This window comes from Vipera berus, assembly GCF_964194415.1.
Source record: "Vipera berus genome assembly, chromosome: W".
In the NCBI taxonomy this organism is placed as follows: Eukaryota; Metazoa; Chordata; class Lepidosauria; order Squamata; family Viperidae; genus Vipera; species Vipera berus.
This window is the reverse complement of record NC_138210.1, coordinates 52760280-52773371: the sequence shown is the minus strand read 5'-3', so window position 1 is coordinate 52773371 and position 13092 is coordinate 52760280. Positions and strand designations below refer to the sequence as shown.

At 45.5% G+C, this 13092-nt stretch overlaps 1 protein-coding gene across 1 annotated transcript; it reads left to right on the top strand.

Annotated features, from left to right (window-relative positions):
• Positions 1-1742: 1742 nt before the first annotated feature.
• Positions 1743-13007, top strand: LOC308676290 (uncharacterized protein; the record flags this gene model as incomplete). The annotated part of the gene is made up of 5 exons (XM_081342103.1): positions 1743-2012; positions 2643-2766; positions 8801-9057; positions 9150-9653; positions 12483-13007. The coding sequence occupies 5 exons, from the start codon at positions 1743-1745 to the stop codon at positions 12945-12947; spliced, it is 1620 nt and encodes a 539-aa protein (XP_081198229.1). The 3' UTR covers positions 12948-13007.
• Between the last annotated feature and the right edge of the window lie 85 nt (positions 13008-13092).

The window sequence follows — 13092 nt, the reverse complement described above, 5'->3', positions numbered from 1 at the left end:
GGCTTCACCTCACCCAACAACTATTACATTCCCCATAATATCCATTCTATCCATCAGTTCCAGCTGTGGAACTGTAGTGCACTTGAATGCTTGTTTAAAAGAATGATCTCATTCTAAAAAACCAACAGCTCTTACCTTTAATTTGGTTCAAACGTCATAATGGATACTCCTCTTTCACATCATATTTCCATGCTGTCTCTGTTCTTGATTCCGGGTGCTGTCAGCAGCCAAAGCAAATGAGAAGGTTGGATTGTATATACATTCACACTGTGCCCCCAAATTCTTTGCTCTCTTACAGAATGAAATGTCTTACCCCTTCAGCCCTTTGCATAAGATACGTCAGTCCTAGGGTCATTCCCCCAGCCAAAGTAAAATAAATGGACACAGTTCCAACACTGAAAGTGGCAACATTCAGAAATCAGCAAGGAATGTTTCCACCTCCAAGGTCACCCAATAGCAAAGAAATGAAAGCTACCATTCTTTAACAAAGAACTTAAAAGGAGATGCTAAAGCTAAATTGGAGAACCAGATTTTATGTGACTGAAGACAGTTAGAGCTCAACCCAACTCAGGTACTAGGCCACACCTCTCTGTAAGGTGAGAAAACATGATCTTGCTGATAGTAATTTGGAAAAAGGTGGGAGAAAAGGCTGTGAGATAAAAAATCCTACTGTCTACTAATCCTACCGATCTCCTTAGTTGTAGCTAGCATTCAAAAACACTTTGTGTACAATTTTTGATGAAATTGGGGGTTTATGGTAGGTTTTTTTGTTTTTCTGGCTCAGAACATGCAGTAGCTAAGTCTCAAGAGGGCCCTGCTTTGCAGAGCTTACCTTTTTTAATTGTTCCCAATTTTAATTTGACAGAACCAAATCTAGCCACTTAATTATCCAAAGAAAGACATTATCTGAACATGGATTTCATGACCAATGAAGCTTGTGACTCACTGGGACTTGATTTTTTTTATTTTTTTCCAGTATTCCACCTTATTCTTCTTTTCCAGCAATAACTTTTGGAGAGATGAAGGAAGACCATCTTTCCTCTTTACACTAGGAACCAAACTTCACACACGAGTGTGGAAGGTTGGATCACATACAACCTCTTTGTATATATTAGATTTCTTAATCAAGGTCCTTTAAGGGTTTTGCCAAACACTGAAGGGAGAAGTACGAATATGGGGCATCAATACTATCTTTTTTCATGCTCATATTTCAGTTTGATACCTTCCAGATGTGTTGGACATTAAAAGCCACAATCCACAAAAAACAGGCTGGGGAAATTTAGGGTTACCAGACATACAACAAAACATGTCCTCCTTTTTGTCCTCATATCCCAAGTCTAACAAGCATAGCGTTACAATAAAATATTGGTTCAGGTTTTTTTAGTATCCTTTTATTATTACTTTCGATTGTCTAAACAACACTCATTTAAGCTTTCACATATTATTACCTTGTAAACTGTCTACTTCTTTCTTTCCCTCAACTGTGTGAAATTTGAAAAACGTCAGTTAGTAGGACTTTTGAACATCTTTTAATGAATAGTAAGTGACTTCGGACATACAATTTTATTTGAGACATATGTAAACATTGTACTGTTAGATTGCATCAATATTCTTCTCCCGCCCCCCCGCCAAATATTCTTTGCAAATATATATACATATTAGCCGTAACGATGCCGTCCCTTTCTGTTACAATACTGGAAGAAAAGTAGAACTGCTGACTTTAAAACGCGTTTTTATCCACTATGACTTTCTTCCAGATCTTGTTGAAGGAAAAGTATTTATATGCAGCAACTAGGACCCGACTTCTGGCGGAACGCCTACCACATTCCTCCGGTTTCAAGGCTTTCAAGCGCAATCCCCCATCTTGGTTGTGGGAACCTCGGCTGCAACCCGCTCCAACTTTAACCGTGCCACCAAAAGAGATAGGGCAGTTTCACGTCTGTCGCCATTTTGGATCGGAAACGAAATTGCGGGAGCCATTGGAGAGCAGCAGCAGCCGCATTTTCTCGCAGGTATTTATGGGCAAAGAGCGCATGGGGTCCTAGCACGCTCTAGGCATGCCGTTTCATATTTACAACCCCAAGCATTTTTTTTTCGTCTTTTCCTTTGCATCAGTGATCGGGTTTGTAGTTCTCTAAACACAATCGTCTCCCTTATAAGAAGGCCCTCCTGATGCATTAACTATATTTTCCCACGAGTCTTAGCCAGTTACTGAAGTCGTGGTCCAGCCACAGATGAGAGAAGACTGGTTGATCCTGTGAATCTTTCGAAGTTGCTGCCGTTTGTATTCGGTTTATAACCCGCCCGATTCTCAGAGCAACTCCTCGGGACGTGAGCTAGATTAAGCAATTGCAAAGAGAGAGGTAGAAAATTGTGACACTTAAAAAAAATTACCAATGTATCTATTACCATACAAGTCCTCTTCATCAGAGGCGTGACATCTTGGGATGAGAGAGAGGTGTATATTAAACACCTTGATCTGTGGTGGGAGGTGGGAATAGGGAATAAAATGGAGCCCATTCCGACCGTGATAATTGACAGTAGCCATTCACAAAATCCAAAGTTACCTTGAGCATTAGAGCAATTTTGCCACCTGACAGATTAGTGCTATCTAACTCTTAATTCATATCTGAATCCCCCAGGTGCCCTCAGATACACCCTGCAGTTGTGACGCACACTCTGGGCCAGAGATGAAGGTGTCTACCAGATCCTCTTCGCCTAGAAGGAAGAAGAAAAAGCTGAACTGTGAGCTGCAAGATGGCTTTGGTATCTCCTCTGATCTTTTTTGCACAGTTATGCAAGAAATAATAAGCAGGAACAGTGTTTCTTGAGCTTTGCAACTTGAAGATGGCTGGCTGGGGAATTCTGGGAGTTGAGGTCCACACATCTGCAAGTTGCCAAGGTTGTGAAACATTGGGCAAGAGGCTTGGCCAACGTTCCTATCCCTGAGCTACTTTGATCTGCCAAGGTTCTCTGGGAGCCACACGTTCTGTTTTTTCCATCCTCATTGATTTTATTTTTTCGTTTAAAATATTTATGGCCTAGCTAGGGTGGGGGGGTCTAGTGTCAGTTCGCATCTCGTGAAAAAGATTAAGATCAATTATAACTTACTTTAAACACACAGAATAATAACCACAGTGATGCCGATTGAAACATACAAAGGAGAGAGAGGCTTTTTCAGGCCCTGGACACTTAAGTCTCAAAAACAGAATGAAAAGCCAAATCATTAACTGGCACTGAAAGGGCAGCCATGGCAATGCCCGTCTAGCATCTAGGAAAGGAGGATTCCCAAATTAGGGTGACACAGCTTGTACCCACCTGTTTCTTCTAACATGGGACACCCTTGCAGCCCTTTTCTGCAAACCTTCAGATTTGATTACTGTGAGAATCTCTGGCACTTACAATTCCCACCCTTACAGGTAGTCCTCAGTTCACAGCAGTCCATTTAATGACCATTCAAAGTTACAATGGCAGTGAAAAAATGATTATAGCAATAGCAATAGGACTTAGACTTATATACCGCTTTACAGCTATCTTTCTCTAAGCCAGCATATTGCCCTGAAATATCTGGGTCACTTTATCGACCTCCGAAAGATGGAAAGCTGAGTCAACCTTGAGCAGCTCAGAATCGAACTCCTGGAGTGAGTGGTGAGTTAGCCTGCAGTACTGTATTTCAGCCATTGCACCACCATGGCTCTTGTGACCGTTTTTCACAGTTATGACAGTTGCAGCATCCCCATGGTCACCTGATCAAAATTCGGATGCTTGGTAACTGGCTTATATTTATAACAGTTGCAGTGTCTCGGGGCCATGTGATCATCTTTTGTGATCTTCTGACAAGCAAAGTCAATGGGGAAGCCAGATTCACTTAACAGCCATGTTACTGACTACGACTGCAGTGATTCATTTAACAACTGGCAAGAAAGGTCATGAAACGGGGCAAAACTTACTTAAATGTTTTGCTTAACAACAGAAATTTGGGGTTCAGTTGTGGTCATAAGTTGAGGACTATCGGTATTGTATACAAAATGCTCCCACCACCTCTCTTCTCCACAACAATCCTATGAGGTGGGTTTATACATTTATTGGTATGCCACCTTTATTATTTTTACAAATAACTCGAGGGGATGAACATATTCAGTATACCTTCCTCCTTCAATTTTTTCCACAACAATCCTGAGAGATGGGTTGGGCTGAGGGAGAATGACTAGCCCAAAGTCACCCAGACATCTTTCATGGCTAAGGCAGAACTTGAACTCACAATCTAGCCTAGGGCCTTAACTACTAGTTCTCAGGGTTGACCTGAGAGGGAGTGATTAGCCCAAAGTCTCTCAGCCAGCTTTGATCTCTAAGGGAGGATTAGAACCCATGGCCCCCAGTTTCTAGTTCAGCAACATATGTATACATGTGTCAGGTATTAAGGCTCTGAACATAATTACTATTAAAAGCCTAGCAGAAGCACCTAGGGAACTACTGTAGTTTTCATAGAACTAATGTGAGGGGTCTTCAAATGTGGCCCTTTTATGACTTGTGGGCTTCAACTCCCAGAATTCCTCAGTCAGCATGCCTGGCTGAAGAATTCTGTGAGTTGAAGTCCACAAGTCATAAAAGGGTCAAGTTTGAAGACCACTGGCCTAAAGAATGGGAAGCATCACATATTTGCTGCCACACTCTGCCTAAGCAGCAGCTTCCGAGCCAGCTCCATGATCAGAGAATGGATTACAGTCCCTATCCTGACCTGGTTTACATAAAATGTTGAGTTTAACCATGGCATATTGAATAAACCACAATTGGCAGGGTAAAAGCATAACGCTAAGCCTCAAACAAATGCACCACGGTGTATTGCACATAGCCAAATATCAGGTGTAGATCTTACGACAAGTAAGATGAGATATTTATAGTCTGCTCTGAAATTCATGTGACAGATATTCACCTTTCATCCGTTCATTTAGCAACCATTCGAAGTTACAAGGACACTGAAAAGTGATTTACAACCAGTCCACGCACTAATGACCATTGCAGCATCCCAATGGTCACATAAATCAAAATTTGGGTGTTTTGCAATTGGCACGTATTTACAACATTTGCAACGCTGGCTGAGGAATTCTGGGAGTTGAAGTCCACAAGTCATAAAAGGGCCAAGTTTGAAGAGCCCTGACTTATATGTTAAGGGGTGCACAAACTGGAGCACCTGTTCCTTCTGCTATCTTTACCTAGGGGGGCAGAGATTAAAAGATCACAGGATTAGCATGATTGGATGGATCTAGAGCAGGCGTGTCAAACTGCCGGCCCCCGGGCCAGATGTGTCACGTCAAAACCGCACCCACCCCATTGCCGGCAATGGGGGGAAGGTTACGAGACATCATGTGACGTCACAAGTTTGACATGCCTGAGGAATCTATCCATCCAAAAATTTAACATGGCAGCCGCAACCATATAATCAAATGGCTTTGATTACAGAGTTGTGGCTCCATCTTGATCAGGGGTGGGCAACTGTGGCCTGACTGAGGAATTCTGGGAGTTGAAGTCCATAGATCATAAAGGGGCCATAGTTGCCCACCCCTGACCTTGATTTTGTTGATCCTCCAGAAATAAGACAAAAGGAAAGCAACTGGATTCCAGTTGTATCCGAAGAACAAAAATTAAGCTGTCCCCCCCCCCCCAAAAAACCTACCTTTTTCTGGCACTCTCTTCCCTCATCCTCTATTTCAGGCCACCCCATCACAGTGCCCTGCCAATCTAGTTTCAGTTTCAGTTTCAGTTTTATTTGATTTATATACCGCCCTTCTCCTTGGTAGGGACTCAGGGCGGTTCACAGGGCATATATAAAAAAAAAAAGACAGTACAAAAATTAAAAAAGATTAAACCCATGCCCAGTTAAAACAGTAATACAAATTTAAAACAACAGTAAAAACCCATAATCCCCCGTCAGGCCAGACCAGCTATTTCAAACAGGTGGGTCTTCAGGCCCCGACGGAAAGTTCGGAGGTCTGATGCCATCCGGAGCTCCACCGGCAGTTGGTTCCATAATGCCGGAGCGCCCACAGAGAAGGCCCTCCCCCTGGGGGCCACCAGTCGGCATTCCCTGACTGGCGGCACCCTGAGGAGGCCCTCTCTGTGGGAACGCACAGGGCGGAGGGGAGTTGATGCCGGCAGCAGGTGGTCCCTGAGGTATCCCGGACCCATGCCATGTAGGGACTTAAAGATCGTAACCAAAACCTTGAACCTCACCCGAAAGACAACTGGTAACCAATGCAGCTCGCGGAGCAAAGGTGTAACATGGGAGTATCGGGAAACTCCCAAGACAACTCTCGCGGCCGCATTCTGTACCAGTTGGAGCCTCCGAGTGGTCTTCAAGGGAAGCCCCATGTAGAGAGCATTACAGTAGTCAAGGCGAGAGGTCACGAGCGCATGAGTGACCGTACACAGGGCATCCCGGTTCAGATAGGGCCGCAACTGGCGCACCAGGCGAACCTGGGCGAAAGCCCCCCTAGTCACGGCCACTATATGATCTTCCAGGGTAAGCCGTGAATCTAGGAGGACTCCCAAGTTGCGAGCCCTATCCACGGGGGGTAAGAGCTCACCCCCCATAGAAAGAGATGGAACATTTTGAATGTCCCGGGATGCCGGGATGCACAGCCACTCAGTCTTGTCAGGGTTGAGTTGAAGTCTGTTCCTCCCCATCCAGACCCGAACCGCCTCCAGGCAACGGGACATCACAGCGGATTTCAATCTAGCGGATTTCAATGTTTTAAAATCAGCCAGCAGAGCCATCAAGTGGGAGACAACGAGAACTGGAGCCCAAGGCTTCTGAAGACGCAAATTGTGAAAGGTAGCTCTGTTCTTCCCGCTTTCACTCCCTTCTCTAAGCTTTGAGCAAGAACTTTGTGCATCTCAAAATTTCATTTCTCTGCACATCTGCTGCAAAACCAGCTGCTGAAGATTGGTTACCAGCCAATAAATAACATTCATCACTCCCATTGCAGAATGCAGCAGAATTACCTGCTCCGGGAAACATAACTGATTTAACAAACTTCCTACCCTGCTGATATCAAACAGAAATTTATGGAGAATACCAATTAAAAACAGATAACATTTATTTTACTTTTTTTAACCACATAACAAAAATCAAGCAAATACTGGAACACAATAAAAAAAGCTCAGGTGCAACCCTTATCATAAATCTTAAGTGGCCTAAGCATTTTTTTTAAAAGAAAACCTTCACCTAAGATTTCTTAAAGAGTTCTAGAAGTGATGTATAAATAACGGGCTTTAGTTAATTAAAAAGAACAGAGTACGAGTTATTTGGGAAATGGTACACTAAGATCTCAATGGCTCACCGCGTATGCATTTGGATAGAGTTTCAAAGAGGTTTATTTCTTCCCTCCAGCAATTTAGCATTCATCTGACTGAGAAACGTCACAACAAGCTGGCTTGTTTTTTTATTATTAATGGATGCATTTAAATTCTTTTTTTCCCCTGAGAGCTCAGAGTGGCATATATATCAAAGCAGGGATGCTTCCTTTGTCTTATTTTCACAATTTCTGAAGGTGAGAGTGAGTTTCATCATGTGCTTACTCATTTTAATCCAATTTTCTGGCATTATGTGACATAGGAAATTAACACTACACTAGACTAAAATGGGCCTGGCTAGTTATGGTAAGCAGGGTTATCCTAATAATGTTTACCCAAGTCAAGCCTTTGAGAAAATAGCTTTTTGTCATTCTTGATTCTGCCTTGTCCCAATTCAACACTTCAGCTCTATAATTCTCAAAAAGAACCGTATTGTGTAAACAGTTCCCCGCTATAGCATAGTTAAGTCCTCGACTTACAATCACAATTGGGACCAGAATTTATGTTGTTAAGTGAGACCTTTGTTAAGTGAGTGTTGCCCCCTTTTTATGTCTTTTCTTGCCATTTTGTTAAGTGAATCACTGCATTTGTTAAATTAGTAACGCAGTTGTTAATTGAATCTGGCTTCCCCATTGACTTTGCTTGTCAGAAGGTCGCAAAAGATGATCACGTGACCCCGGGACACACTGCAACCGTCATCAGTATGAACCGTCAAGCTCACTTTTTCCAGTGCCGGCGTAACTTAGAACGGTCACTAAATGAATTGTTGTAAAGTTGAGGACTACTTGTAACTGTGAAGTGACTCGTGCCGTCATTCAGGGAATCCGGTTTCCCCCCCCCCCCCCCCCCGTTGATTTTGCTTGCCGGAAGCCAGCTGGGAAGGTCGCAAATGGCGGTCACGTGATCCTGCAACAGTCGTAAACACATGCCTGTTGCCAAGCGCCGGAGTTTTGATCAGGTGGCCGAGAGGATGCTGGGACTGCTGTGTTAAGGGTGAGGACCAATCGTGAGTCGCTTTTTTTCAATGCTGGTATAACTTTGAATAGTTGCCAAATGAATGGTTGCAACTCAAGGGCTACCTGTGCTAGTAATTGAGATGGATGTCAGCGGATTTGTAGGTAGCGGTGGCAGCGTTCAGTTGCTAAGTTGAGTTGACTCTTTGCAACCCCGTGGACCAGAGCACGGCAGGGCCTCCCTGTCCTCCACCATCTCCCGGAGTTTGCCCAAGATCCCGAGAGATGCTCAGGTCCTGGGCCATCAGTGTGACAGTAAGTCAGGGGTCCTCAAACGTGGCCACTTCTAAGACTTGTGGACTTCAGCTCCCAGAATTCCCCAGACAGCCATGCTGGCTGGGGAATTCTGGGAGTTGAAGTCCACAAGTCTTAGAAGTGGCCACGCTTGAGGACCCCTGGTTTTAAGTCCTTGGAACCCCACCTGTCCATAGCAGAAGCTGCCCCGTGTCTTGGGGACCAGACCGTAGCAGCTGAGGGGACAAACTGTGGCAGCCAGCCTCTCCACCACCAGCCCAGCCTATTGGAACGGACAGCTCTCCACGATCATGCTCTGTATTGCATCCCTGAGGAAGCAGCGGCTCTGAAGAACCTGGTGAGGAAACTGAAGGACACTGTGTCCCACCAGAGCGAGCTCCTCCTCAGCCTGCGGAAAACTGTAGAGGACCAGGAACTCCAGTGTCGGGAACTTCAGGTAAGGGCCAGCCCTGCCTGTTAATATACCAACCGTGGGATGGTGAGGAGAGAAAAAAAAAGCCCCCCTGGCAGTATGGCTTTTGTTTCCAGGAAAAAGCAGAGGCCAAGGAAGGTGAGGTTCTCGCTGATCTTGAAGGCCATGTTTCTCAACTCAAAGCTGGGAAGCAGAACCTGGGCTGCCGGCGGTACCAGCTGGAGCCTGGGGGGCAACGTTTGCAGGCGGAGCAGGATGCCAACCATGCCACCGTCCTCTCGCTGAGCAAGCAAGTGAGGGGGCAGCTTGAGGTCCGAGCGCAAGGTGAAGTCTTCTCCCTGGAGGGTGTCAAGGCTCACGGCAAGTGGTTGAGGTTCTACACAGGCTTTGGTGGATACCCTCGCCTCAAGGCCTTCTTGGACTTCCTCCAGGAGGGGGAGAGTCTGGAGAATGGTCCTCCCTGCGCCCTCAGTCCCGAGAACCAGCTCTTCTTGGTGCTTGTCCGCTTGCGCTTGGGGCTCCTTCTTCAAGATCTGGCTTTTCGCTTCCGTATCTCTGAATCCACAGCCTCCCGCTACTGGCTGAGCTGGACAGAGCTGATGGAACAGAAACTACGACAGGTGAGTGAGTGGCTGTTCTTTTTCCTTCTCTCTCTTTCCTTTCCTGCCTCATCCCAGTCCAGATGAGCTGTCCTAAGCTTCTTGAGCTAAGGCTGTGGTGGCACGGCTGCCCTCGCCCCAGTCCTAGGCTTTCAGCTGGGTTTTATAAAACCTTTTTGCTTGAAGCATCCGCCACCATGTGCAAAAAAAAAAAAAAGGTTCAATCAATTTCAACTTCTCGCGGGGGGGGGGGAGATCTCACAAAGTTGGAATTGATTAGTTGAACTTTTTAGTCCCACCCAGTCTGCCGTTACCACCGCAGCCACGCCCACCCAATGGGCCACGCCCACCTGGCACCCGACAATACATAAGTGGGTTTGGGGTTGCAGTTTGGGCACTCGGTCTCTAAAAGGTACGCCATCACTGAGCTAAGGTCTCATAGCCGAACATGATGGGAACTGTTCAGATAACTGAAGCGGTACAGGGAAAAAATGATTTCAGTCTTCCTCAGGGGCTGCTTATTGTATTTATCTGCATTTCTCTCAACCCACAGTCTATCCTTAAAATGGCACTTGGATTATTTGTTTTATGTGCACCTTCAAAAACTGTTGTTGTTTTTTTCCTATATGATGGTCTTTTAATTTTTCCTCTGACAGTTTCTGAAGCAGATTTCTCCAACCGTGGCAACTTCTAAGATCGGTGGACTTCAACTCCCCAAATTCCCCAGCTAGCGTGGATGGCTGGGGAATTCTGGGAGTTGAAGTTTATCCCATTAAAAAAAAGCTTATTCAAAAAAGGGCTTCTGCTGTGAGTAGCACATGGAGAGGGGTGGCTGCGGCTTGCTCCTTTCCGTGCGGAATCGCTATCAAGAGATTTCGGAAGCATAATTTTTGCAAAGGGGGGTAGCTGGTAATCGCTTGTTCCGGCTCCCCGATTAAAAAAAAAAGCTTATTCAAGGAATAAATGTGTGTGTGGGGGGGGGAGGGAAACAGTAATGGAAGGTGAGCTGAGGTTAAGAATTGCATTTAGCTCTCAAAGCTTTATTTGCTTCAGGGCAGCTGGATGACGAGAGCAGGGATTACTTTAAGTATACAGTGCCCCCTAGTGGATCAGGCTATAAAGCATACTTAACCCAACCCCATATATAGATCTATTGTGTATTTTCCTTGTAAGATCAAACCTTAGGCTGCCTCATGCTCCCACTCCTGGAATTATGAATAAAAAAATTGTTTCTCGTTTGATCTGTGTTTGTGTGTGTGCCTTTGAGTCAGTTTTTCACTCCTGGCAACTGCCTGGATAAGACCTTGCAGTTTTCTGGTCAAAGTTTTTCCAGAAGTGTTTTGCCCTTGCCAGCTTCCTCGGGCTGAGAATGAGTGACTGGCCCAAGGTCACCCAGCTGGCTTAGTACCCAAGCCAAAACTTGGGTACTAGAACTCCCAGTCTCTTTGTTTCTTATCCGGTGGCTTAACCACTGCTTCAAACTGGCTCTCCTGTTTGATCTGTACGGTGCCTCAAATCAGGAATTACATTGGAGTATCTTTTAAAATTAAGGGATGCTGTGGCTCAGTGGGTTAGGATGCTGAGCTTGTCGATCAGAAGATCGGCAGTTTGGCGGGTCGAATCCCGAGTGCCGCGTAACAGAGTGAGCGCCTGTTACTCGTCCCAGCTTCTGCCAACCTAGCAGTTCGAAAGCACGTAAAAATGCAAGTAGAAAAATAGGGACCACTACGGAGGGAAGGTAACAGCGTTCCGTGTGCCTTTGGCGTCTAGTCATGCCGGCCACATGACCACGGAGACGTCCTCGGACAAGCGCTGGCTCTTCGGCTTTGAAACGGAGATGAGCACCGGCCCCTAGAGTCGGAAACGACTAGCACGCCTGTGGGGGGGGAACCTTTACCTTTTATCATTTAAAATTAATGAAATATACTAAATTGCCACAAACCTTTTTCTATTGATTTTAATGAGTTAAACCCTTTGCCTGGACTCTTTTATGCATTTATGTCCCCAGTTTTCCAAACCTCCTTTGATCCTTCAAAATAAAAACAAGACCTTCCCCAATAACGTCTTCGCAGAAAGTCAGTCTGTGACTTTCTGAACGTCGCTGAATATTTTCCTGGACAGCAAACATTTTATCCTGGTTCACGGTCTCCATCGTATTTATCCAGAAGCATTTATACTGAGAAAGGACAGACGACAAGACTCTCATCTCAGCAGTTGGGACAGACATTGGGTGAAGACAAAATCTCATTCCAATTGTGAACAGTTTTCCTATTCGCAAATCATACTAATGATCCACTATCGCTCGCAAAGTTGCCACTATTTGGTTGCATCTGATCCAGGTACACTAAGCCTTGGCTTAACCAAGGACTATATATATATCCAAGAAATAAGCAGGGCCAAAGCAAACTTTTAATTAAATGTATTACTCCCGTATGTTCATTTCTCCCTTTATCAAAGTAAATCAGTGTTTTTTCAAACTTGGCACTTTTGAGATGTGTGGGCTTCAACTATTGAATTTAATTCAACTGTTAAAAAGAGTCAAAGTCCACATGTCTTAAAAGTTGCCGAGTTTGGAAAACACTGGATTAATTTTTAGGGTGCGGCAGCAAAAAAAAGGGTTTATGTGGCCCGCTTAACACCCATTCTGGGGGACACAAATAGGAGGGGTAGCCTTATGCTACCTGCTTATGTTCCCCACCACACCCCCAAAAGCATTTGCTTCACCATTGCGGGAACAGGATGCTAGACTTATTAGTTGAATCCCAACTATTGCCTCCTGTTGCTAACCGTCATTAGATGCCTATATTGTCTGTGGGCCTACAGCAAATGAGTATTTCTCACCACTGGCAGGTTCCCGTCGCCTTCAGCCAGCGCTACATAGATGCCTTCAAGCCACAACAGCAACTTCGACATCACGACGTTGTGTTGGTGGCTCTGGACTGCGCAGAGCTTTTTTTCGAAGCCCAAGGAACGACGCGAGGCAAACGAGGTGGCTGCCGGAGTCCTCGGGCCCACTATTCAATCCATGGGCAAGCTCTGGCCGCGCCTAGCGGCTTCCTCACCTTCGGCGCAGGAAAGAGCCGGGAGTTGCCCTCACTGCCTCCGTTCCTGCAGGCGGGAGCCGTGGAGCTGACGGCTCAGCAAGAGGCTGCCAAGAGGCAGGTACTGAGTTTGCGTAGCCTGACAGACAAGGCTCTCGGCTTCTGTTTCCTGCGCCTGGTTCACCCTCAGCATATGGAAGAGCAAGTGAGGAGGGCCTGGGTCATCTCCTGTTACTTGGCCTGCCTGCTGCATGAACCCATGGGTCTGATCTAGAGCAAGGAGTCCAGCGTCCTCAGGATTTTCGTTTTAATAACCGCCTGCCTTGTTGACGTTTTGACGACAGGGCTGTTCGGTTAAGATGAACCCCCTCCTCGGAGCTAATACTTTTCTGCTTTCCTTGATCGTGGATAAAACAAAA